General features: G+C 40.4%; 2 protein-coding genes and 4 pseudogenes across 3 annotated transcripts in view; 3 read left to right on the plus strand and 3 right to left on the minus strand.

Annotated features, from left to right (window-relative positions):
* The first annotated feature begins 7,326 nt into the window (after positions 1–7,326).
* ccdc181 (coiled-coil domain containing 181) lies at positions 7,327–23,160 on the plus strand. Of its 2 annotated transcripts, none has more exons than XM_088349126.1 (7): positions 7,327–7,494; positions 7,893–8,353; positions 9,978–10,082; positions 16,480–17,202; positions 20,558–20,704; positions 20,809–20,966; positions 22,046–23,160. In XM_088349126.1, exons 3-7 carry the CDS (start codon positions 9,981–9,983, stop codon positions 22,125–22,127), a joined length of 1,212 nt encoding a protein of 403 aa, XP_088205252.1. In that variant the 5' UTR covers positions 7,327–7,494; positions 7,893–8,353; positions 9,978–9,980; the 3' UTR covers positions 22,128–23,160. The 2 variants fall into 2 exon arrangements, with proteins under 2 accessions (XP_088205252.1, XP_088205253.1); XM_088349127.1 differs by having other exon boundaries at positions 20,809–20,921.
* Positions 9,264–9,432, minus strand: LOC148354622 (U2 spliceosomal RNA; annotated as a pseudogene).
* On the minus strand, positions 10,643–10,762 carry LOC148354623 (U2 spliceosomal RNA; annotated as a pseudogene).
* LOC148354624 (U2 spliceosomal RNA) lies at positions 11,391–11,507 on the plus strand (annotated as a pseudogene).
* On the plus strand, positions 12,194–12,352 carry LOC148354625 (U2 spliceosomal RNA; annotated as a pseudogene).
* A 1,396-nt stretch (positions 23,161–24,556) lies between the features above and the next one.
* The window catches only part of p3h2 (prolyl 3-hydroxylase 2), a 101,322-nt gene continuing 97,973 nt past the window's right edge, over positions 24,557–27,905 (minus strand). The window contains exons 13-15 of the mRNA XM_088349125.1: positions 26,444–26,519; positions 26,117–26,257; positions 24,557–25,111 (exon numbers count right to left, since the gene is read on the minus strand). Of these exons, the coding sequence (XP_088205251.1) occupies positions 25,019–25,111; positions 26,117–26,257; positions 26,444–26,519 (310 nt within the window). The 3' untranslated portion in view covers positions 24,557–25,018. The remainder of the gene's footprint in view (positions 25,112–26,116; positions 26,258–26,443; positions 26,520–27,905) is intronic.

Here is a 27,905-nt window from a genome sequence, read left to right on the forward strand (position 1 = left end):
GACCAGGGGTGGGCAAACTTTTTGACTCGAGGGCCACAATGAGTTCTAAAATTTGACAGACAAGCCGAGCCAAGAACAGATGGATTGAGTGTTATATAAATTACATACAGGATTTGACCTATTCATGATTAATGATTAATTTCATTGCATTTCAGTTGAATAAACACAGCACGAAAACTCACCATCAGTTTCAGTGGGAACAGTGTTGTTGATCTCCCTGTTTTGTCAGTGCATCAAAGTCTGGAGTAAGTTTTGTTGTGGCGATTCTTAGGATAGATCCGAGGTGTTGGTCAGTTATCCTGGATCTGTGACAGGCTTTGTTCATTCTGTGCCGGTCATCCAGTGATTTTCTGTATTTCTTTGCATATCGCGTCCCCTCTTTCTGAGTGTCAAGTGTGGCGAAATGAGTAAAGGATGTGTTCGCAACATGTCTGGAGAATAAAATGAGCTTAGATTTGAAAGCTGTGACATGTTTGTACATGTCATGCACAAACTGATCTTTCCCCTGCAGTTTCACATTCAGCTCATACAAGTGTGAAAATATGTCCACAGCAAACGCAAAATAACAAAGCCAGTTCTGGTCTCGTAGCTCAGGAAATTCATCAGATTTCTCATTGAACTCTAAAAATGCGCCGATCTCCTCTTTCAGGTCCCAAATGCGTTGAAACACTTTGCCCAAACTTAACCTCCGGACACGAGAGCGGTAAAGGCGGCAGTGGCTCAGGAAGTAGAGCGCTCGTCTTGGGATCAAGAGATCGCAGTTCAAATCCCGGCTCCTCCGTGTTACATGTCGAAGTGTCCTTGGGTTCTGAACACTGAACCCCTAATTCCCTCAATAAGCAGGTTAGCGCCTTACATGGCTGCACGGCAGCTATTGGGAAATGTGAAGCAATGTAAAGCGCTTTGGGAAGTCTTGACTTGAAACGCGCTATATAAATGCAGATCATTTAATTTCATTTCATTTCATAAAGTAAGTCCCGATAATCTGCATCAATTTTCTTCAGGAACCTGATGAACTGATGATAATGGAGTCCAATTGCGCGTATAAAGTTCACACGTTTTACTGGTGACCTACTCTTTCCAAAGAAAAATCTTCTGTTTTCATGTTGAAAAAGCTAGGATCAGATCCCCCAATGAGAGAATCCATGGAAGAAGGGGCAAAGTTTGCTATTCTGACCGCTGACTGCTGCAACTTCTCCTTTAGGCGACTTGATGAGAACAGCTTCTGATCTTTGGATGGACCTTTAAACTGTGGATCTTCCTGTAAAGAGCCACACCATATATTATGAGACAAATTGACTGAATGGCTAAACCTGCGCCCCAAACTACGCACCCCACCTTTATAGAAATGATCATGTTATGATTTAAATTCATTCCTGCGAAATATAATTTATTTGCAAAGGGGAAGGGCATTTTATGTATTTATGGTTTCAGTATATGGTATTAATGACTCCTCTGTGCTAGACTTTGGGAAACTGGAAAGTACTACATTAAAGTAATGGAGACGGGAGGTAACAAACACATGAATTATGATCTCAACATCCGACTGGGACAGTATTGGGTGGATTTTTGCAGTGTTGCGAAGATGGAAAATAGCTAAAAAAATGTTTTAGTAATATTATCAACGTGTGAAAGGACAGATTAGGATCAAATGTGACACCTAAATATTTGACCAAGTCACTCTGGGTGATATCACATTTGTCAAGGTTCAGAGCAGTGTTTGAGAACAAGTCACTACATTAAGGACCGATAACTAACATCTCATCTCATCTCATCTCATTAGCCGTACAGCTTATCCTCAGTAGGGTCGCGGGGGGCTGGAGCCCATCCCAGCAATCATCGGGCAGTAGGCAGGGGACACCCTGAACTGGTTGCCAGCCAATCGCAGGGCACACAGGGACAGACAACTCATTCGCTCATTCACACCTAGGGACAATTTGGACCGGCCAATTCACCTGAAATGCATGTCTAACATATCGGGTTTTTTTACGGTTGAGGCACAAGAAGTTAAGTGCCATTATTTATTTATTTCAGGCTCAAATTACGCAATTATACAAGCCAACGTTATTAATTTACAACTAACATTATCAACTAAATAAGGAATTAATACATTTAAAACAGTGATGATAATTTGAATTGAATATTACCAGTGGGCGGCAGGGCGGGTGAGTGTTTAGCGCTTCTGTGGCACAGTTCATGGGATCAAATCCAGCTACCAGTCCTCCCGTACAGAGTTTGCATGTTCTACCTGTGCTTGTGTGGGTTTCCTCCGGGCACTCTGGTTCTCTCTGAACGATTCTCTACATTTGACTAAAAATAATTTTATATGATTGACTACAAATTATTCAGTTTAATGCAATACTGTGCCTTTATTCAATGAGCAGTGAAAGTTTGGGGCAGGGATAAGTGGTGGAAGAGGTTGTTTACAGGAACGGGACGTACTGCTGATAACACAATCAGCACACCCAGACGTTGTTGACGCAGAAAGGCCCGGTGTTGTTTTGAGGAAGCCAGACATCAAGGCGCTCGTCTATGAGATTGTGAAGCCCAGGGGGCTTCCTTGGCACGCCCATGGGAGGTGCAGAGACATCATCTTGCGGGGAGACATGGGCCAATAAGAAAAAGCTAAAGGACTTCAGAAGAAGGTTTCACACAGACTCCAACGTCACTTCGGCCGTCTTCGATGGAGTACACTTAGTTCTTTTGTTAGGGAAAATAAATCTGCCCCTGTTTGAAAATGTCGGCTTTCCCGTGAATGTAGGTTGTGTTTGGTTAATGGAGTCAGATAACTATTTCGAACAATTTGGTTAACGGTACATTTTGATAATTAATACCCAACAATAACCACATTCCAAAAACATGCATGTCAGGTTAATTGGCCATTTGGGTGCCCTCAGCACAAATGCTTTACGGTACTTTGGAACCGGGTAAGTGTGAAGCACATTGTAAAGCACGTTGGGAGGTCTTCATTGACCTGAATAGCGCTATATACATGCAGACCATTTACATTTATACCCAAATCTGAAGAGCTGTTTGAGAGCCAAAAAAGTGGGCTCCTTTAAGTGAGCCAAGCCTAAACTGTTCTCTCTGGAGAGCAGTTGCCGAGAGTTCTTTGCCAACTGACACAGCCTCATCAAACCCAGACTGTCGGTATTCGGAGAGGTTGCTTTTGGCAGTGCCAATGAGCTGACAGCAATATCAAGCTGCATGGAATTGGACTGTAGTAGCTTGTTCACCTGGTTTGTGATCGTAAAAAATTCACACAATATGATAAAGCAAACCAACAGTTAGTTAGTGTCTAAAAGGGAAAAGTGTAAAGCACATTGTAAAGCACTTTGGGAGGTCTTCATTGACTTGAAAAAGCGCTATATAAATGCAGACCATTTACATTTATATCAAAAATCGAAATGAGGCTACCTCCTCAGCAAGCGCTTGAACCTCAACTCACTGACAGCTTCTCTGGCCTCCAGGAGAGCATCCTTCACTTCCTTTTTCTGACTCCGGACAGCAGTTACACTTTGAAGCCTGCTTTCCCATCTGACGTCAACACCAAGATTTAAGTGTCAATTTGACATGATTCGTCCAAATTGCCCATCGCTTGGTGGCACTGGGGAATAAATTGAAGAGCTTCTGCAGATACTCGAAGTAGCCAGTTGCATGTGTATAGGACTTGGCAGCTTCAGCTATGACCAGATTCATCGTGTGAGCAGTCTGGCCTGAACACCTTGCTTCGTCCCTATAATGTTGGCCTCATTGACATTCAAATGGAAAGCTAAGCTCCTTCAACTTGTCAAGGACAACAATATACAGGTTAAGGCCAGTTGTTTGCTCCACATTTATGTAGCCAAGAAAGTATTCTTTAAAATCTGGTTGTCTACTATGACTGACATTTGTTCAGTGTGACTCACATCTGGCGTGCAGTCAAGAATGAGGGAGAAATATTGGTTTTGCCTCACAATAGCGCGGAATGTCTCTGAAGAGATCATATGAATTAGCTTGTTCTGTGTCTCAGGACTGAGGTAATGTGTGTGGGAACTCCCATCTTTTATGTTGGCCAAGGGATTTTGCATCACAGGATCATATGTTGCCATAAGCTCTACTCCCTTCAAGAAGTTGCCATTGTCTGGCTCATAGGTCAGACGAGCCCCTAAAAGACAAATTTCTGGAAGCCAGTGAGAGTGTGATTGAGAGTAATCACTTGAGAATCTCTTGCCTCTCATTCCTTTCTGCCTCTAGTAAGATTAACTTCTGTTGACCTATTGTCTATCTATTGCCATGCTTTTCTTTCGCCGTGTGTCCAGTTCTCTCCACTTAAGCATGCACTGTATCTGGTCTCGGCTACACTCATGACCCCTCAAACGGATGTTGATGTTAAAACGTGAGCTGACCAAAGAGCAGGATAAGTTGAAGGGGGCACACATGTCTCCACATTGTCACTTGCTGATGGTCAATAAGGGGCATAACTCAGGCTTTCACTTCCTGATGGTCTTTCAGTGACAGGACTCAGGCTTTCGGTGGTGGTTGTGTATGGAGGAGCTGTGCCAGCACCAGTACTGGGAGTTGATGGTTGTGGTCTGGGGACTGTTGCAGGGTCTACAATGGCTGGTGGTGATGTCCTGGGCTGAAACTGCTGGTGGATGTTTGATCCAAATCTTCCTGACTTTGAGGTCCTCCTTGTACATATTGAAGCATTGAATCTTTATTCAGACACACAAAAGAACATATTCAGGTATTTCGGGCGTGTATATAAACAAATGACGTGTTTCTCTTGGATTAATAAGGTGAGGTCGTTTTAATTTGTTGCCCGAGTAAAATATTGTTTTAACATGCTTTTTGTGAGATTTGTGTTAACAATTTAGTCCTGTTAAAACAATATTTTACTTAGACAAAAAATTAATTTGTACTCACCTTATCAATCCAAAACCTTCACTGACAGTCTGGCACTGACAATGGAAGCACACCCTCCTAACGACACTTTTCACTATCTGCCCAACTCTATCACCCACTATCTGAGTTTGAGGGCTTTGTTTAAAAAAATGTGATGACCAAACTTTTTTTCTTTTTTTTTCCACAATTTTGGTTTATTCTGGTGTTTTACTTTGTGATAAATACTTGATCAGACCACAATCGGACTCAGTTTTGTTTCCGCTTTTTATTTTTTCATATGCACACTTGTTTTGGTATTTAAGGCAGTCACATGAGACTCGCATCTAATAGGCCAGTGCGCCCGAGTAGTTGCATCCAATAGGCGTGTGCACCATAAGAACCAACAAAAAAGTAATTTGAACCAAGGAGAGTGCGTCCTTTAAAACAGTGCACTGAATGGGTGTGTGAATACGGTACAATAATAAGCTTTTTTATTTTAACATTGAAAACCTGCAAGCGACGCATGAGCTTCATCATGTTTCTTTTTTTTTTTCCTTTCTCCGCCCCAGACTCTTGTTGCCATTTTGAAGCCACATTCGCACAGGTGTTCACCAAATTGCGAATGAGGCATAATAGAAAGTACCACTGGGAGGGGAGGGGGGCACCATGAGACTATAGGTAGGCCGGGGCACAAAGCAGATTGACCCCTTTCCTTGGGAAATTGGGTTTATGCTGCTTTTGTTTTATTAAACCATTTTATCGCGTATTATTAACACTTTTAACACTTAACACTTTTTTTTCACGACCCTGATTCATTTTGGTGCCCTCCTGGGCACTTCATGCCCTACGCATTGCTCGTTATGTGCGTTTTTGGGGCTACAGTCCTGCCAACGACTGGCTGGCAACCAGTTCATGGTGTCCCCTGCCCACTGCCCGAAGCTAGTTGGGATGGGCTCCAGCACACCTGTGACCAATGTTCCCTCTAATTTTCCACGGGTCTGAGTGTTCACACAAAGTCGGTGAGCAACGCTTGAAACAAAAGTGAGCAAGTGCAATCCCAAGTGAGGCAACTAATCCATTATCAAACATGTCCAAAACTTGACATCAAGTTACATTTTGCTGAGTTTCCGGCAATGCAAATTTTTTTTTAATGAATTGACTAATGTATTTTTGCAAAGGTTGTACGGCCTACAAACATCATTTGTTTTTACAACAATTCTTTCACAAGATTTTCATTTCTTTTTTTTCCTGGTATCTTTTGTCGCATAATACTAACATTCTTGGGGGCTTATTTAGTCGGTTGCACGATACAGAACTGTATTTAATCACTTTTTTTTTGTGGAAGTACAATGTTGGTAACAAGTTTGACTTGGTATAATTTGAAATTATTTGAATGCAACACAAACTTTTTTTTCTTTTTCCCTGTTTTTTTCTATTGTTTTTTAATTCCTTTAAAAAAAATCTCATTGTGTTTATTTTTTCCTAGCTGTTACTTTTGTTCTTGTTCTCTATTTACTTTTTTTCCTTTGTTTCTTTTTCTTTTTTTCTGTCTTTTTCTGAATTTTTCCTTTTTTTTCTCTTCCTTTTGTTTCTTTTTTCTCGGCTTTTCACTACTTTTTCATTTTGGTATTTCCACCTTTTTTGTTCTATTCCCCCCCTTCCTTTAAGTCATTTTGTGCACAATTTTACATAATATTTGGTCGTGTAGGGAATAAAGAAGCAAAAACAACCTGAAGAGCCGTTTGGGACCCGAAAGTGCCGGTTCCCTTTAGTGAACCGAGCCGAAGAAGCCGGTTCTCGAAAAACTCTACTGACTTCACTCAACTTCGTTCTCCTTCGACATTGACTACAAAATACTGCATTTAAAAAACAGCGTCAGGGGAACCCGTGTATTTTTACCTTCATGCACTGTAACTTTGACTTAATTCGCTTCTTAATTAGCAATTTCGAGCCCTGATTTTTGTGAGCTGGCTAGATTTTCTTGTGTGCTATGCAGGCAGTGCGCGATTGCGCACGCGTGCTGTTTAGAGGGAACTTTGCCTGTGACCCTACTGAGGATAAGCAGTGCAGATCATGGATGGATTGATATTACCACACAAAACATGTCAACACATTGCTCCAATTATTGAGTAAAACAAAACAAAAACTTCGACTCGACTTCAAAATACGGAATTTCGGACCCGCCGCATTTTCGCGCAATGTAGTTGCCTCCTTTGTTTGTGATTGAATTTTTTGAATTAGCTACATGAAGCTAGCTACATTGGCGTGTATTAAATTGATTATACTGTAGTTTAAAGTTAATACTTTTTTTACAATAATTTATGTGCACCGATAAGGAGAATTTACTTCAAGAGGTTGAAAGACTTGGCGTTTTTGTTGTTTCTTGTTGTGAAGACCGCACGTATTGTGAGAGGGGGTTACTCGTCCTGTTGTGCGCACGCGCGAAAGCGAATGTTGACGGTCTCTATGGCGACGGGAGACTTAATGCTTTTAGACAAGACAGACAAGAGATTAGCCTGCACTGCAGACAAGACGACTTAAAAGCAATTGCATGGTGGCAAAAAGGCAGCACGCTGTTTGTTGTGCAACTTTTTTCACTTTTCTGGACTAAAACCGCACAAACTGTTGGTGAGTTATCGTGTCAAATCCTTCCTAGGCCAACGTAGGTTTTCTTGTGTTGGTGGTTGTTATTCAAAATATTACAAACAAAGCCATAGAGAAAGTTAAATAAAAATGGTTACATTTCATTTTTATTAAAAATTATATTTATTTATTTATAGTCAAATATGCAAGTATTTAATTTCTGCATTTAAAAACAAATTAAAAGGTTATATTTCCTATTACAATTATTTCTTTAATCAAATAATAATTATTTAAAAATATCCAATTTTATTTTAACATGAAAAAACTATAAAGTTACGTACATATTTTTATTCAATATCATATCTATTATTATGTATTATTATTTAATGTTATAAGTTTGTAAAATCATTTAAAATCATGATTTTCTTCTTTAAATCCTAAAGTCCGACGCTAAATTGTCACAATCACCCGGATCGGGAACACCTGTGCTCAGGATTTGGCGCCAACAACCAGGACAGCTGATTGGCGCACCCTGTCCATTTAAATCCTCAGCTTCTGGAAACAAGCTGTCTGATTGTACTACCTGCTACCTGTTGCCATCTGCTCAGAAAGCCTGTACCTCTGACTCTTTGCCTGCCTCCTGTTTTCTTCTACTTGATCTCCGTTGCTGACCCGTTTCCGAACTTGCCTACAACCTGCCCTGCGCGTCTGACTCCTGATCACTCTTCCGAACACGACGACGTCTTTCTTCTCCAGCCCGACCAACAACACGACGATTACGCCTGTCCACGACCATTCCCGCCAAGCCTTCACCCGCCTGTCAAGCTTCGTCAATTCGTCAAACAACTGATCGAAGAATCACGTCTTGTCATTCCTTCCTTCCAATAAAAACCAAGAAACGAGTGCAAGTGATCTCAGTTTTCCTTCCGTCTGACATAAATAATAATGTAGATTATGTAATTCAATAATTTTAAATGGGTACATTTCATTTTTAATTATTTTATGTATTATTTATTTGTATCGTATTAATATCATAATTTTGTGTTAATATTTTGAAAACACATGTAATTTACTTTTAACATAAAATTATATGTATTTCATTTTTAACATTATATTTAAACCTAAAACACTATTATTAGTAAAATGTATGTAATTTTATATTTGGGTTACATTTGTTTCATATATATATAAATTATATATATATATATATATATATATATATATATATACACATAAATATATATACATATGTTATATATATAGGGCAGTGGTACGTGCGTGTGCGGCACAGTTCTGAGGTCATGAGATCAAACCTTCCTGTGTGGAGTTTGCATGTTCTTCCCGTGTTTGCGTTGGTTCCCTCCCGGCACTCCGGTTTCCTCCCACATTCAAAAAACATGCATGTCAGGTTAATTGGCCGGTCCAAATCGTCCCTAGGTGTAAATGAGCGAGTGCGTTGTCTGTCTCTGTGTGCCCTGCCACTGGCTGGCAACCAGTTCAGGGTGTCCCCTGCCCACTGCCTGAAGATAGCTGGGATGGGCTCCAGCGCCCCAGCTACTGAGGATAAGCGGTACAGATAATGGATGGATGGATGGATATATATATATATATATATATATATATATATATATATATATATATATATATATATATGGGGGGGGGTTTTAAGGGTTATTGATCTATCTTCGTTATTCATTATCCATTATCCGTTATCGGTCAGTTCATAATACGCTACAAGGCCTAGGAGCCGGGACACTTACTCTCAGCCAAAAGGCCAAGCTAAGGTCCTAGCCCTAAAGCCTTGCTGCGATCATTGCGAATGCACCGTTCCCAGAGGTACTGCAATACCGGGCCGATGCGTGGAGTGGACAGAGCAAGCTCATATTCCATCTCCGAAATGCAAAAATCAAAGATAGTGACTTCATAGAAAGTACACAAAAGGCCAAGCTAGGGACTTAGCATCAAGGCCAAAGGCCAAGCTAAGGACCTAGCATCAAAAGGCCAAGCCAAGGACCTAGCATCAAAGCTTTGCTACAGTAAATAAAAAAGTAAATAAACAATAATTCAAAAAAGAATAAGGAAAAGATTCCATCCATCCATTATCTGCACCGCTTATCCTCAGTAGGGTCGCGGGGGTGCTGGAGCCCATCCCAGCTGTCTTCGGGCAGTGGGCAGGGGACACCCTGAACTGGTTGCCAGCCAGTGGCAGGGCACATAGAGACAGACAACTCACTCGCTCATTCGCACCTAGGGACAATTTTGACCGGCCAATTAATCTGACATGTGTGTTTTTTGGAATGTGGGAAGAAACCGGAGTGCCCGAAGGAAACCCACGCAAGCACGGGGAGAACATGCAAACTCCGCACAGGAAGGTTGGTAGTTGGATTTGAACCCATGACCTCAGAACTGTGCCGCATACGCGTTAACCACTGCTCCGCCGTGCTGCCCAGGAAAAGTTTCCTTGTGTCTTTTTTTAATAAAGACCTTTTGAAAAACATTAAAATTTGAGTATTATCTCCTAATTTTAGAGCATGAACGAGGCGCAATGCAGCATATCCGAGGACACTTACGAGGACGACTTTGAGAAAGATCTGGACTGGCTCATCAGCGAGGAAAGCCACGGAGCGGACAACGTAAGGGAAACCTCTGGAGTCCAGAGTGACTTACTTTTCACTTTGCTGAAAAATGTATAAATGCGTTTGTTGTTTCTCTTCGTTTGATGGATTTTTGTCGCATTTTCATCTTGTGTTTAGAAATAGTTTTCGGATTTCTGAGTGCAGTTACCCAAAAAATGATTAAAAACATTTTTTATTTTATTATTATTATTTTATTTTATTATTATTATTTTTTAGACCCGCGAAGCTCTGAACCCGAACATGGAACCGCGAAGTAGCAAGGTCCCACTGTATATAATATAGTGGGACCATATATATATATATATATATATATATATATATATATATAAATTATTTTATTTTATTATTATTATTTTTAAAAATTAGATGATTCACATACCACTTAATTTATTTTATCTAAGGGTTTTAAGGGTTATTGTTCTGTCTTCTTTATTAATTATCCATTATCCGTTATCGGTCAGTTCAGCTGCAAAGCCTAGGAGCCTAGGAGCCGGGACTCATACTCTCAGCCAAAGGGCCAGGCTAAGGTCCTAGCCTTAAAGCCTTGCTGCGGTTATTGTGAATGCATCGTTCCCGGAGGTACTGCAATACCGTGCCGATGCGTGGAGTGGACAGAGCAAGCTCTTATTCTATCTCCGTATTGCAGAAATCAATTTATTGACACGTTCACCAGATTTTATTCAGTAGATAGTACACAATCCCAGAACCACAGTTGGCATCATAATTAGAAAATGATACCCGTACTTAACGTATGATGCAGACTTGTAAAGTCCGGGTCCCATTGAAAGTAATCCAAGGAAACAAAATTTATATTTCCAAAGTTAAGGATGGGAAAAATATATATCCACTATTGTCCGCTGCGACAACAGACAGATCTACCGGTAACTCAGCTTTACCCCAATTCCCATCAGCCCGCGTTTGCTCCGCCCCTTCTTATTGATTCGTCCGTAGAACACATAACAGAATAAATCTCTAAAATAAATACATTACAAAAATATACAGTTGCAAATACATATTATACATGGTTACACTTATTTACGAAGAAAAACGGTACACCGAGAGAGTTTTCAAAGCTTTAATAATAATAATGTAACTTTCATCCCAAACCGTTTCTTTGAAAGGTACCAACACGCTAGTAGGATCACGCTCGCAATTTATCTAGCATGCCTGTTAAAAAAAAGCAGCCCGTAATTGTGATCTGCCACAATTATGAAATTCACGGTAAGCCGTCCTCATCTTTGATGCAATTCACGGTAAGCCGTCCTCATCTTTGATGCCAGGTCCTTAGCTTGGCCTGCTAGGACCTTAACTTGGCCGCTTGGCCTTTTGATTTTTGCATTCCGGAGATGGAATAAGAGCTTGCTCTGTCCACTCCACGCATCGGCCCGGTATTGCAGTACCTCCGGGAACGGTGCATTCGCAATGATCGCAACATGGCTTTAGGGCTAGGACCTTAGCTTGGCCTTTTGGCTGAGAGTAAGTGTCCCGGCTCCTAGGCTTTGTAGCGTATAATGAACTGACCGATAACGGATAATGAATAACGAAAATAGAACAATAACCCTTAAAAACCCCAAAAACCCCCCATTTGAAAGGACCCACACAGAGGACTGGAAGAATGCTGCTTGGGAGGGTGGGATGACAGAGCTATGCCCTTGCACAATAGTATTGCCTTTTACACGCTGGTTAACTACTGTTAAAAGAAAATAACTCTGAAATTGTTTAATTGATGTTGAAAATGTCAGGAAAAAATGTTAAAACGTCATATCGTCACGTCATATTGTCAAATATAAAAAAAATGTGAATATGCTTGATGGCTGTGTTTTGCTGCTGTTGGTGTCGGTGGATTTGTTCAGACCGAGGACAATCGACTTTGGCCTGGACGGATCTATTGACACTAACAAAGATGTTGTATAATGAAATTGTGAATATGTTTGATTTTCGAGAAGGTTTGTTCAAACCTCACTTTGTGTTTGCTGTTAAAAACGTAATATTGGAATATAATATTGTGAATGTGCTTAATTGCTGTTGAGATTGTCATGATTGTTTTCTGTTTTTAGTGTCAATAAATTTGTTCAAACCAAAAAATTTAGCTTGGCCTTGATGCTAGGACCTTAGCTTGGCCTTCTTGGCCTTGCTTGGCCTTTTGATGCTAGGTCCTTAGCTTGGCCTCTTTGATTTTTGCATTTTGGAGATGGAATATGAGCTTGCTCTGTCCACTCCACGCATCGGCCCGGTATTGCAGTACCTCCGGGAACGGTGCATTCGCAATGATCGCAGCAAGGCTTTAGGGCTAGGACCTTAGCTTGGCCTTTTGGCTGAGAGTAAGTGTCCCGGCTCCCAGGCTTTGTAGCGTATTATGAACTGACCGATAACGGATAATGGATAATGAATAACGAAGATAGATCAATAACCCTTAAAAACCCCCCCCTCCATAACTTCCTCCTCATTACTATCGTCATCAAGGGTGACTTCCTCATTATCGAACGTAACTTAACTGTACAGACAATGTATGCTTAAACTTAGAGGTTGCAGAAAAATTCCATAAATTGTCCGCTTCACTGAATAAGCCGCAGGGCTGAACATTTGGGAAAAAAGTAGCGGCTTATAGTCCGGAATTTACGGTAAGTATGTTTGAGGCTTGTATAAGTAACCTGTATTGTTTTGTCCTAAAAAATAGAATATAGAATATACCTTTGTTGTCATTGTTACAAAATGGGTTGAACATATTGTGACAACCAAATTGGGCGTGGCACTCCAGTGTTACATTTAACAGTGAGGATAAAAGAAAACAAAGAAGATAAAGGAACAAAAAAGATAAGGTTATAATTTACACAATATAAAGGAACAAAGACGATAAGGTTATAATTTACACAATATTTACACAAGACATGTGGGCATGTAGGATGTTACATACAGTTTTGGGATTGTAAAAAAGAAACATTTCATAAAATAATATGCTCTATAAAAATAAAGTTACGTTTAACATACTTTTGGAAGATGAGCTTCAATAGTTGGGCAACTTCCTCCTCTGTGGTAAAAGGTGGCCGAAAAAAGCGATCCAACCTTTTTCTCAACAGCATCCACTTTCATTCCAAATGAAACGGCTCGCCTCTTCTTTACACTTACACCAACCATATTGAATGGATGCACGAGATATTAAACAATAAAAATGTCATTCCTTAGTGCGCTGGAGATACAGCATACCTGTCAACCTCCACGGCTCCATTCCCTTACAAACTGTCGTATTTTCCCTTATAAAATACCCCAAAAAATCTTACACCATATTTTTTCTTTCAAACCTGTTTATTTATGTAATTTAACATGTTATATTGTACACGTTTTTCTTTATATCATTCTGTACATATTCTAAATAAAATAAAAAATAAGAAAAATAAAATCAGGAACAATTGCTATCAGCGTAACTAAAATATCAATTAATAACACTTTAAATTTAAATTTGTAAATACCGTAAATATATTTTTGGAGGAAAAAAATAGTTGGCATTTCTATTTTGTAAACCAAACCACAATATCAACTATTGATGCTTGTATTTTAAATTGCAAACAGACTATTTAACAGGGACAGCAACTGTTGGAGGTATGTTGTGCTCTGCAATGAATGGCAAAACATCACTTCTGCAGCTGTTGAGGAGTCTTCCGGTGTATGCCTAATTTCGACCCCCCTGCAAAATCCTCCCCCCTTCATGTGAAAGGGGATTCTATTGCGCATCCGACGATAGGGATCTTATTCTATATAATAAGCTTATTAAAACAATAAAGCTATTGTCGGAAGCGCAGCAGAATGCAAGTTCACGCGAGGGGGGAGGACTTTGCAGGGGAGTCAAAATTAGGCACTACAGCGGCAGACACATGCGCACAGTAGCATCAAACGCTTGCTTCGTTTGCAACAAAAAAAACATACAGAGGATAGAGGCTACCGCGGCGAACTGACTTGATTGATTTGCCGTTTCGTGATAGTCGGTGTATACCGGATGGTAACCATAATTGACAAATTTGCATTTTTCCGTCCAGATTTTCTTGTACGTCGTACACGTCTTAAATGCATTATAAACGTACTTTGTACGGCAAAAACGTACAGGTTGACAGGTATGATACAGTATAGAATCTTCACACACAAACTAGGAAGAGGAAGAAGATTTCTTCTTCGGGTGGATGCTGGGTGATCTTTCACAGCGCCACACGCCGGTAGAAGCGGAAAGAAGCTCTACAGTACTGTCTTGTACTCGAAAAGGTGCACACAATTCAAAATCAAACTTACAGCAATGTCCAGATATTTCTTGACGTCCCAAAAAAATGATTTTCTATGGTGTTTGACCCCGGCACCAAATTGGCAATTACCGTAAATTCCGGACTTTAGAGCGCACCTGATTATAAGCCGGACCCACTACATTTCGGGAGGAAAACCGATTTAGTACATACACTAGCCGCACCTGTATATTAGCCGCATGCGCCCACATTGAAATAACGCAATACATTCACGAAATAAACCCATGCTCGATACAGTCTAAAAAAACACAGCCGGCCTAATAAACCGAAAATGATACCGGTACTTAAGATTTAATGCAGACCTGCAGAGTCCAGGTGCCCGTTGAAAGTAATCCAAGGAAAAAAGTGTATATTTCCAAAGGTAAGGGTGGGAAAAATATATATCCACTATTGTCGGCCGCATCCACAAACACGTCTCACCTTTACTCCACTTCCCGTCAGCCCGTGTTTGCCCCGCCCCATCTTTCTCATTTGCTCGTACAAAATATATCAGAATAAGTTTCTAAAATAAATACATTACAAAAATATACAGTTGCAAATACATATTATACATGGTTACACATATTTACAAAGAAAGACGGTACACCGAGAGAGTTTTCAAAGCTTTAATAATAATATTATAACTTTCATCCCAAACCGTGCCTGTGAAGGGTAGCAAAACGCTACTAGAAACACGCTCGCAACACAGTAAACAGCTCTATTAAAAAAACATACCGTACTTATAGTAAGCACGGTAAACCGTCCTCATCTTCCTCCTTATAACTGATGTCATCAAAGGCGTCTTCCTTCGATGTGGGAAAGAGACTTTGTCATATACACGTGGTCCCACGCTCCCTTATTTAAAAACACGCTGGCATCACGCTCAGACAGTGAGTCCTATATCGGACTGCTCGACTGCGTTTAGCTAGAAAGTTGCGTCATGTGCGTTTCTTTTTGCAATTTGCATGATGAGGATATCAAGCTAAGAAATTGCAGTTTATATCTTACCTTTTGTACTCGAGCGCCGCTGGCAGCCGTTAGAAAAATTACATAAATTGGCCGCATCACTGAATAAGCCGCAGGGATGAAAGTTTGGGAAAAAAGTAGCGGCTTATAGTCCGGAATTTACGGTACATTTTTGTTTTGTTACTACAAATTCCTTGAGAGAGAGAGAGCTACATAGTGGTTTGGGCTGCCTGGAGCTCTCAGGAGACCGAGTTGCTATGAGAGGACACATCTTTTTGGACGGTTTCAGCGCACGTTGCATGAACGTCTTTAAGACGGTGTTTGGCGCACATGGCTTGAGCGTGGGCGGCTATGGTTCTGATGTTCCATGAAAAAGGTCGAGGTGTTGCTTACCGCCGGAAGCGTGACATTCAAACCTGCAACTTCCTCTCCAGGTGAGGTACTTGAAGCTTTATTAAAAACAAAGTTTTCACATTGATACCAAAATGGGGCTGATCTCATTACACACGCTATGATAAATTACGCCAAAATTGTCCTGTGATGTATGCATTAAACATGAATCATCAAACCAAGACAAATCACCAACAACTTGGATATTTGAATTAAAAACATATCGTATGTATAATACGTATGTAATTTTCCTAAAACTGGAACTTCGTTGTTTGGATGCAAACTTGTGGACGACTGATGTGCGTTTTTTAAGCTTTCCATTAGAAGCCTCGAAAGACTTTAGCTGGGACAGGGGCACTTTTGTAGAAAGGGAATCATCACCATACACATGACAAGCCTTTGGTGTGAGGTGACTTGAGCTGGTTGTATGGAGTAGCAGGTGGATGCAGATGGGGGTGGCAACGGTGGATTGAAAAAAAACCTGATTCTAACACTTCAACTTCGGCAAGGATTATGATGCCCTTAGAAGACTTTGTTCTTTTAATCACTTCATTATTTTTTAAAAAATGTCCCAATTGCTTATAGGCCACAGGGGTTGATGGCCATTTGAGAGCTTTCTTCATATGACTTAGTCATCACAAGCTTTGTTTCCATTGTTACCAAAAGTAGACCAGGATTTTATACATCGACAAAAAGACATGCATCTGTGCATACAACTGTGTATGGATCCAGATTTGCAAAAGTCTTTGCTGGATAACTTTTCCTCCTTACAGGGTCCCGATTACGAGGACATTGAAGCAGATATTGACAAAGAGCTGGCTGAGGATGACAGACAACAAGAATACAAAAATGCCGAACGGTCCAAAGGCCTCACTGAGGATGAGGACAGGTGGCCCTCGCCGATGACCCCACTGGAGTCCTTCCAGGCACCACCATCCCTGCAGATTACTGAGGAGAAGAAGTACATCCTGGACAAGATCCACCAAGCCAACAAGGAGCTTCAAGATCAGGAAGCCCCTCCTGAATTCAGCTGGAAACGGCGGCTGCATTTCAAGGAGGCGTTGGTGACCTCAGTGGAGCCTCCACGAAAGTCAGAAAATTCCGAGACAGAAGTGTCAGGTAAGCTGTCTGAGCTAAAGATTGCAGAGTTTCAATGTGGCAATCCACACCGAATTCCCTCAGAGGGAAAGGTCTTGGTGGAAAAGGACGGCAGGTTTGACCTTGTCAGCCTCAAAGAGGTCGAATATCAAGGTCTCTTACCCCCCATCGCCTCAGTCCCCTCACCTCGATCCCCAACCGGTCCCCATCCACCTCCACGGCCCCCACTTCGGCCCACTTCGGCCTGCCAAAGCCAGAGGGGGTACCAGGGAGGGGGCACCAAGAGGCGGGTGCAGTCAGCCACTGGGACCCCTTTCCAGGGGACGTTCAAGCTCTCACCCCAGCAGAAGGAGCTGCTGCACAGGGTCCGAGAGAGGAAGGAGAAGATGGAAAGAGAGGTAAGAACAATTCAGACTAAAAATAATTCAACTCAAGTAGTCATGTTTATTTGCAAAGAGTGTCAAAGGGCTGCACAGACCACAGATAATTGCAAACCACAGACATTTATGACACCATCCCCTGATTTAAAACCTACGTGAGGGCAAGGAAAAACCCCAAAACCTCAACATGAGGAAAATGAAGAAACCTTGAGAACGGACCGCACATGAGGTAATACCCCTTACAGGATGACCACGCCACAATGGATGTTTCAAGAATCAATAATACACAGATATTGTCAACATATAAAATGGGTTATTCATAAGCTATAGAATAGAATTGTTTTAAGCTTGGATAAAAAATTTCCACTGAGGTTGCAGATCGAATCACAGGAGGAAGAGCTTTCCACAGCCCCGGGGCCCGAATGGAAAACGCTCTCAAAACTGCGGATCTCTTCTTAGCTCTTGGGATCACTAGTAGACCAGCATTTTCAGAGCGAAGGTTCCGGATGGGAACATAGGGGGAAATTGAATCTGAGAGATATGAGGGAGCAAGTCCATGCATGATTTTGTATAATACCAACAGAACCTAAAATCGTCGGCTGAAAAATAGTCTGTGTAATATAGTGTAATAATCTGTGAAGCCCTTTGAGACTCTTCGTGATTTAGGGCTATACAAATAAAAATGACTTGACTTGACTGTTCTAGTAATATTCTTAACGTGTGTTTGGAAGAACAGATTGGATTTAACACAATGCGTCCTATCTGAGAGGTAGGATCTGAACCATAAGAGGACAGTTCCTGAGTGACCAATCCATTTTTCCAACCGTTCTAGTAAGATTTTATGGTCCAAAGTGTCAAAGGCAGAACTAAGGTCCAGCAGCAGCAAGAGTGATGAAGTGCTGGAGTCATTTGCCAGTAGAAGATCATTGGTTACCTTAATCAGGACTGTCTAAGTAGAGTAGTTAGCCCTGATTGCATCAATGCAAAAAGATTGTTCTCGAATATAAAATCATTCAGCTGCTGTGCCACAACTTTTTCAAGTACTTTAGAGAGAAACGGTAGGTTTGACACAGGTCTATAATTACAGTGGGACCTCGCGGGTTCAGAGCTTCGCGGGTCTAAAAAATAATAATAGTAAAATATTATAATAACAAAACAAAAAAAAAAGTTTTTTTTTTTTTTTTAGCACTTCTACTTCGCGGTTCCACGTTCGCGGGTTCAGAGTCTAAAAAATAATAATAATTATATATATGTATATATACCACAGCCGTATCCCCCTAGTGGGAGGTGGCTGGAGTCATTTCTGACTCGTTTTGGGAGATCGATTCAGAGGAGGGGATTCCCAGCCAAACAGGGAGGCAACAGGTACCAATGTTTAAGTCTTAGGTATGACTCGGCCGAGGCTTGAACCACAACCTCCCAGTCTCGGGGCGGGCGCCATACCCCCAAATATATATATATATATATATATATATATATATATATATATATATATATATATATATATATTTTTTTTTTTAAAGCATTTTTGAAGGGGCGTCGCTACTTAGCGGATTTTCACTTTTCGCGGGTGGTTTTGGTCCCCATTAACCGCGATAACCGAGGGATTACTGTATTCTGTGCTCTTGGGATTGGTTTTCCTTCCCATTAGACAACAGTGTTATCTATTGGTCAGACATTGCACACTGGTGCTTTAAATCAACACGGGCTATTTTCTAGTGTACACAGTAATAGTCCTACACACTTCCATGCATGCCAACCTTTTGACATTAAAAACGATACATTTACGGTAGTCATCGAGACAAACAATTTTTACAGATTAAACACAATCAGTCTTCAGATAATTGAACAAAAAAAACAAAAAACAATATGTCTTTGTTTAAAACCGGTAGTGGTAATCTTTTGCCAAAACAGAAATCAAATGCGATGGTTAGAGCAGTTAATTTCACGCACAAAGACTTGGTTTCACTTCAAAATATAGCAGTCAATAGACTAAAATAATAAGTCTCAAATCAAGATGTTTTTTTTGATTTTGAAAAACAGTTTTTTAGATTTTTTAATTTCCTATGCCTTTTTAAGGGAAGAAAAACGGTAGTCCTACGCAGAAAGCAGTAGTGTTGGTAGGTATGTACTTCAGAGTACATTTCAACATTAAGACTACCTTAAACATATTACCAGTGTTAATTTAGCTTTGTGTTTAGAAAAAAAGTTCAACAGTTGAATCAGTCAGTTTCAAGTGTTTAATTAATATTCATAATTTGAAAAATTATCAGATATTAGAAGCAAATCTTACTAACAGTCTTACGTTTTAAACAGCCATTTTAAATCGGTTAGAAATTACGTCACATTTGCGAAATCTAAGCACTTGACCTTGACCAATCACAGTTTAGCCCGCTTGTGTCACATGACCAGCTGCTTTTTATTTTATTTATTTATTTATTTATTTGTTTGTTTGAATATTTTTAGAGTTGTTCCAGTAAGTACTTGTTCCAACAATATGTCTTGAAAAATGTAAAATATTTCATACATCACAAAGAATGGCTGTTTTATAGAAATAATGATGTCACATTGCCTAAACCTAAAAAAGTGACCAATCAAAGCTTAGCTTAGCCATCATGTGACCAGCATCAGGAAAAAAAACTGTCGAATATGAACTAAGCATAGTATAAATATCAAAATACTCATCATCATCATGACTTTTGTAGAGAATACATAATAAACGCCCAAATTTGTTTTCTTACTTTTCAAACAAAAAACGTTTTTGACGAATGGTGGCTAATAATAACAATATGATGATGATAATAATAATAATAATAATTATTATTATTATTACTATGTGCAGCATTATTTATCATGACATATTTGCAAAAATACATTTTGTTTAAAAAACGACACTAAACTTTCAAAGACACCAAAACGTCAGCAGAGAGCCAAAACAAAATACGTAAACGACCAATTGAGATTGTTTTATTAATTGACAAATACAGTGGGACCTCGCTACTTCGCAGTTCCACGTTCGCGGGTTCAGAGCTTCGCGGGTCCCCCCCCAAAAAAATAATTAAATAAATATTAAAAAAAAAATATATATATATATATATATATATATATATATTTTTTTTTTTTTAAGCATTTTTGAAGGGGGCAGCGCTACTTCGCAGATTTTCACTTTTCGCGGGTTGTTTTGGTCCCCATTAACCGGGTCTAAAAATACTAATAATAAAAATATAGATATATATTTTATTTAAAAATCGTTTTTTTTTTTAAAGCATTTTTGAAGGGGCGTCGCTACTTTGCAGATTTTCAGTTTTCGCGGGTGGTTTTGGTCCCCATTAACCGCGATAACCGAAAGATTACTGTAAACTTTTTTTTCCAGGCCGAACAGAAAAAGCTAGAAGAAGATGAGCAGAAAAGGCAAGAAAACGAGCTTGCTTTCAAAACGTGGCTGCTTAAAAAGAGAGAACAATTCCAACACCAGAGGCGAATCCACCGAGTTCAGGAAATGGAAAGGACGACATTGCTGGTAATCAGCGCTAGGTGGTGACAAAGTGGCCAAAAGAGTCAGAAGTGACGCTTTACTAATATAAAACCGGCAATAAGATATGTCAATATTTTTCTTTGATTCAGAAAGGTTGTACAGAACCGGATGAAGCTTTCCAACTTTGGCTGCAAAAGAAACACGACCAGCAGCAGCGGGAGAAGCAGATAGTGCAGCTGAAGCGCTTGGAAAAGGACGAAGGGTATCTACTGCGCAGCCGCGAGGACTGTGAACGTGCCTTCAAGATGTCAGATCGAGTTTTATTATTATTATTATTATTATCATTATCTTTATTCTTATTACTATTACAGTGGAACCTCGGTTTTCGAACGCCTCTCAGTTCGAACAAATCGGAGTCCGACCAAAAATTTCGAGAAATTCTTGCTTTGCTGCTCGGTCAAAAAAATCGGAGTTTGAACGCCGGTAATGTGTGAGTGCGTACGCTAGGGTGCGATGCTGAGCGGCGTACGGGTGTAAATCGCTCTTTTCGTGACCAACTGTTATCGCGTGCGGACGTGCTTCGTTTTGCCTTCGCTTTTAATATAGGTGTATGAAGTGTTTTAGCCCCTAATTATGCCTCCGAAGAAAGTCAGTGCAAGCACCAAAGTTGCTACAGGTGAAAAAATAAAAGTAGTGCGTAACACTATTGCAATTAAGAGAGAAATAATAGCAAAATATGAAGGAGGTGTGCGAGTGTCTGATCTTTCTAGGGAATACCCCACTGTCCACCTGCGCCTTCTGCTGACCACCACAAAGGTAAAAAATCCTATTCATAATTCTTTTTTTTATCCTTTTTTTTTCATTTTTACACGTTCATGTTAGCGTAATCTTTCGTACGGAAGATTACGATAACGCGAACGTACGATTAGCCTGGGTTAGCTTTAAGTTTACGTTGAACATTCAAGGTAAAAATTCAGGGTGTTGGAACAGAGCCGAACTTTCAGGGTGTTGGAACGGAGCCCCCTTTCCAATGAACCGCTCACCACTTGTTGTGGAGACCCGGGTGCTAAATGACTTGTAAACGACCTGATTTTTTTATTTTTTCACGTTCATGTTAGCGTAATCTTTCGTACGGAAGATTACGATAACGCGGACGTACGATTAGCCTGGGTTAGCTTTATGTTTACGTTAAACATTCAAGGTAAACATTCAGGGTGTTGGAACGGATTAAAACGATTTACATTATTTTTAATGGGAAAAATGATTTCGGTGGTTGAACAAATCGGTTTTCGAACAGGGTTCTGGAACGGATTATGGTCGAGAACCGAGGTACCACTGTATTTTAAGTTTATGAAATAAACATAATTTCTGCTTTACTTTCTTAAGGTGGCTAAACCGGAAACGATTGGAAAAGAGGGCGGAGCAAAGGGCAGCACGTGAGCGCACGCGCAGATTCATGCTGGAGTAGCGGCGTGGAAGGCGCATGCGCGATTTGCTGTGGACGGCCAGTAATAATGGGGCGCTTCGATTCAACGATCAGCTCACTTGTCCTTTTTAAAAGAAAAACATGACATAATTTTCGTCTTTTTATTTTTTTGCTAAGTTGTTATCTGAATATATTTTGAGATTAGTTTTAAAAAAAGAGTGAGCTTTGAGAAAAGGGATGCTCTAAAAAAACACACTACTGTACCATTTTTTGTAAAAAATGACCATGACGCGAGCAATTAGACAGTATGAGATGTGAGAGCTCCTGTCATTTTGCCTTTACTCAGAAATCCTGGATTAGTCAAGAAAAAGTGGGATTCTAGAAAATCGATCGTCTAAAAAACAAAACAAAAACACAACATTTTACCTTAAAATGACAATGTCGTTAGTAGATAGACACTAGGCAGTGCTAGAGCTCCTGCACATTTGCCTTTCTGTTATTCTTCTTTTTTTCCCATAATTCTCTATTAGTTAAAAAAATTGGATTCGAGAAAAGATGTGAAAAAAATAGCATTCGACATTTTTCCATAACATTGGCAGATAGACACTAGAGCTCCTTCACATTTGCCTTTACCTTTTTTTCTGATTAATTTTGACTCCACTACTGTGATAACATAAATCAGTGGTTTTGAACCGCAGAGCGACTGAAGGCTCTGCTCCCCCATGGAGCTGAGACAGGTATCGGGTATGAGATGGAGGGAGGAGGATGATCTGAGAGTGCAGGATGTCTTATGGTCTTATATTTCAACCTTGTGCCTAATACCTGGATTTTTTTTGAGTGTCATTTGGTTTACATAAAAAAAATACACCAAAAACAACACTTAGCAGTGCTCGAGCTCCTCCCCACTTTTAATTTGTTGAAAAGTTCAATTTTTCGTGTGGCTAGGTTTTGCCCATTTGGTTTTTAAGTTCATTTTATTCTTTACAAATGTTCAGAAAAGTCCCACTATTCAACCTTGTGCATAATATCCACACTTACATTGTTTTACATTGAATAAATAAAATACTGAAAGTAACACTGTGTGGTGCTATAGATCCTGCCCACTGACGCTTTGCTTTTGAAGTTCCATTTTTTTCTCATAGAAAAATAAGAAAAGTCCCATTATTCAACCTTCTGCATAATGTCCGCACTTAATTTGTTCAGCATTGAAGAAATAAAATAATGAAAGTAACATTAGGTGGTGCTATTGCTCCTGCCCACTTGCTTTTTGCTTTTGAAGTTCAATTTTTTTCTCATAACAAAGTTCAGAAGTCGCATTATTCAACCTTATGCATAATATCCACACATTTTCGTGTATGTAATTCATGTTTCTGTGGTGCAGTGGGTAGCACATTTGCCTAGCAAGCAAATAGTCCCCAGTTTAAGACCGGGTGGAAACACTTGTTGGCCTAGAGAGGGATGGGCTGTACTTGCCCAAGACACACCACAGGAGATGGTGCCCCTATGACCCTAGTGGTTGAGGGATACACCAGTCACCCACCTATCCAAAGACATTATACATATGAATTAACATTGAAAACATAACATAGTGTCATGATTGCCCTATTTGGAACACCTGTGGCAGCTTGATTGGCGCCAACAGCCCGGACAAGCTGATTGGTGGCCACACCCTTCTTACGAACTCAACATCGTCTCTGATCTCCAGCCCTGGTCAAACGACGTGCCATTCCCGCCTGCCTTCTTCCGACACGGAAGTGTCATCCCCGCCTTGCTCGATTCCGCTCTCTGCCAGTCCTCGGATCAAGCAAGCAATCAAGCAAGCCTAAAATCTCACTCTCTTTCAATAAAATCTGAGAAACGCATGCAATTGAGTCCTGAGTCCGTTCTGGTCTGTGACACATACAGTAGGTGGTGCTGGAGATTCTGCCCATTTGCCTTTTGCTTGTTAAGTTCAAATAAAAAAAACACTCAGCCAAATCCCATTATATAACTTGTGCAGAATTTCCACTCTTTTCTTGTAATTTGGAATAGATTAAAGAAACAATACATAAAACCACACAGTAGCTGCTAGAGCTCCTGCCCACTTGTCTTTCACAAGTGTGCTTCAATTTTCTTTAGCATATTTTCGAGAAATTTGAAATTGTAAGCTTGCATCAAAGTGACTCAACAGAATAATTAAAAAGAATATCATCACTAGTTATCTATAGTTTAATAAAGAACATAAACAGAATTTTGTGCATCTTATCATTAAATATCAGTGAAAAAGTGAAGAACTCTAGAGGATTTGATTAAAGCCCGCAGAACAATATATTTTCTCCACTGAATTTACAGTGTGCCACGTTCCTTGAAACCGGAACGATTGATCAATAAAAAGCTTCCTGAATTGAACGCACGACAGCAGCCGTCTTGATCTCAAACATAAATTATCAACACAAAATGAAAACACTGGCAAAAAAGCCCCCCCCCCCAAAAAGATAAAATAAAAATAAAAACAAATAATATAGTACAGAATGCATAGTTATAAATATAAATATATATCATATCTCTTTCAAATAGTGCTAACTTAAAACAAAATCTAACAGTGCAGTCTACTTTGAGGACGCCAAAGGTTAAAATGATAAAAACAAAACTATTTTGGACACGGAAATGTTCGTCAAGTATTTTTCTGACCTTTCAATCTCATTACTTTTTTTGTTCAATACAACCAATTTGTTGAACTCAAAAGTAAAAAGATAACGCAGGAAAAATAAAACATTTTCATAGATCAGGGAGAAGCAGAAGGACACAAAAACAGTAAGATTCCCCCCATCCAACCCGACCGACCCCTACCAAAAATATCAAACCCTGCAATTTAAATTGTACAAAAATAGATTTGTTTCTGATTCCACATTAAATAAAGACCACCCGGCAAGCGTACGAGGTGGCAGCTACATCTATAGTTCGTCTTTAGGGTTGATGTCCAGCTCCAAAGTTGGGACGGATGTGATTGACAACGATTGGATCATCTCGGCTGCCCGCAGTCGGTCCTGAGCAGAAAAAATCCTGAGCTTATTTTGGGAGACTATACATGGAGGAAAGAGATAGGAGGGGACAGGACAGGATGAGATGGGAAAGAATAAGAGAGGGAAAGAGCAAGAAATGTATAAGACAGGATGGGGTAAGATGGGACAAGACAAAAAGTGACAGTATGTGACAGGATGCAATGAGGCAGGATGAGCTGGGGTGGAACATGTCAGGACAAGACAGATAAAGACAGAACGGAACAACACAAGACGTGATAGGACAGGATGAGATGGAACGAGACAAAATAAGAGGTGGCAGGGCATGACGCAGAACATACGGGACAAGACAGGACAGGAGGGGGCGGGACGGGATGGATGGGACAGGACAAAACAGCCTTGACATGACATGACTGCACAGAACAGGGCAGGACAATATAGAATTGGACAAGACAAGGAGGGACTGAATGAGAAGAAGCAAGATAGAACAGGACTATCAAAGATGGACAGAGCAAAACAAAATGTATGGGACATGAGGAAAAAGGGAAGGGACAGGATTAGACAAACCGTGAACAAGACGGGGCATTATAGATTAGGACAAGACAGACCAGGACTGGAAGGGACGGACAAGGTAAGACAACGTATAGGACAGAATTGAACGGTAGGGGACGGGATAAGAAGGGACGAGAAACATAGGACAGGACGGGGTAGGAGGATATGGGGCGGGACAGGATGAGACAGAAAAAGATGGGGCAAGATGGCATGGGACAAGACAGAATAGGGCAGGAGGGGATGGGACAGAACAAGATAGGGCAATATAGGATGGGACAAAATGGAAAAAAACGGGAGGGGATGGGACAGGACAAGATGGAAAATAAGTGACTTGACGGAATGGGAGAAGACGGGATAAGATAGGTCCAGACTGGCCAAAATGAGGCAGGATGAGATGGAATAGGACAGGCCAAGATGTGATGGATCGAGTTAGGGCAGGATGGAACAGGACGGGAAGGGACGGAATAGGACGGGACCTACCCTTTCCTTCAAGTTAGAGTCCAAAGTGAACCAAAGCGCCACAGCACACCTGCGCCCCTCAGTGACGCCCTTGACGCCGTGCGGGTTCTCCTGGCCCGAGGAGAACGCTACCATGCGGCCACACTTGGGCTTCACTGTTGCCTAGAGAAGTGGAGCCACACCCAAAAAGTACAAGATGTATGAGTGTAAGTATGAGAGATCAATGTGTCAACAAATGCAAAATTATTTCACTATTATTGTAATATTCTATGATATAATCGATGAGATGAGATGAGATAATCGGTCACTTTTTTAAGATTGTTCTTGACACACAGCAAAGCACCTTACCACAATGGTTTTGGCGTCTGTCTTGGCAAAGAAGAACTCTCCACCTTCAAAATCTCCGTTGAGGTAAAGTAGTGCGCTGAAAACAAAAATATGTTTTGATTCTGCTGATTCTGATTCACGTTTATTTTTTCGTGGCAATCCATGGTTTTGTAAAGGAGTAGTAGCACAACTCGGTCTTGTTTCCTCTGTAGCTCATAGTAATGTAGTAGTAGTAGACTACTTAGTTGACTCTCTTTTGAACTATTTGTAATGTGCTTAAAGCACTGGAGACCTCGTAAGAATATATTAATATTTTCTATAGAAGTAGTACCACAACTTGGTCTTGTCGCCTCTGACTCTTTGTAATGTGCCCGAGGCACTGGAGAGCTTGTCAGAATCTATTTGGATTTTCTATAGAATTAGTAGCACAGGTTTGTTATGTCTCTGCTTTACATCCATGTAATGAGATTGAGGAACTGGAGAAATCACCAGAATATTTTCATTTTCTATAAAAGTAGAAGCACACCTTGGTTGTGTCTTCTCTTGACCCCTTTGTAATGTGCTCGAGGTGCTGGACAGCTTAGCCTTAAGTCGCATGATTTGGACTGATGTGTTGTGTAAAACTATATTTCAGAATTGTCTTATTTTAAAATATTTTATCTTGTATGTGTTCAAAAATTAAAAAAAATATATATTCCACTCAGGCAGCACGGCGGCGCAGTGGTTAGCGCTTGTGCGGCACAGTTCATGTCATGGGAACCTGTCGTGGGTTCAAATCCAGCTCCAGACTTCCTGTGCGGAGTTTGTATGTTCTCCCCGTGCTTGCGTGGGTTTCCTCCGGGCACTCCGGTTTCCTCCCACGTTCCGAAAAAAACATGCATTTCAGGTGAATTGGCCGGTCCAAATTGTCCCTAGGTGTGAATGAGCGAATGAGTTGTCTGTCCCTGTGTGCCCTGCGATTGGCTGGCAACCAGTTCAGGGTGTCCCCTGCCCACTGCCCGGAGATGGCTGGGATGGGCTCCAGCCCCCCGCGACCCTAATGAGGATAAGCGGTACGGCTGATGAGATGAAATGATATATATTCCACTCAATAGTGTTATGATTTTCCCCAAAAATATCACGATAAAATTTGCCAAAGTCAACACTTATTTCTTCTGACTGGAAACCTTTTCTTCCTGTCACTGTTGTAGTTTTAAGCAGTTCTATTCCATTTGTTTTATACTGGAACTTCTTTATCTTCTCCTAGGAAACGTTTTTGTTTCCTAGGAAAAGATAAAACACGTTTTTTATGAGTTTGTCCTGGCTGACTTTATCCCTGATTGGCTAAAATAAACACAATAATTGTTTATCCTAGAAACCACACAAGTCAGTTTTTTTTTCTTCTCAATACTGTATATGCATAATTAGTTTACTGTCCGTAAATGTTTTTTTTTTGCCACCGGAGTGGTTGCACAAATATAATTTTAAATCATCTGTCTAGTTA

The sequence above is a fragment of the Urocampus carinirostris genome, chromosome 12 (assembly GCF_059441175.1).
Source record: "Urocampus carinirostris isolate Australia breed hairy pipefish chromosome 12, RoL_Ucar_1.0, whole genome shotgun sequence".
Taxonomy (NCBI): Eukaryota; Metazoa; Chordata; class Actinopteri; order Syngnathiformes; family Syngnathidae; genus Urocampus; species Urocampus carinirostris.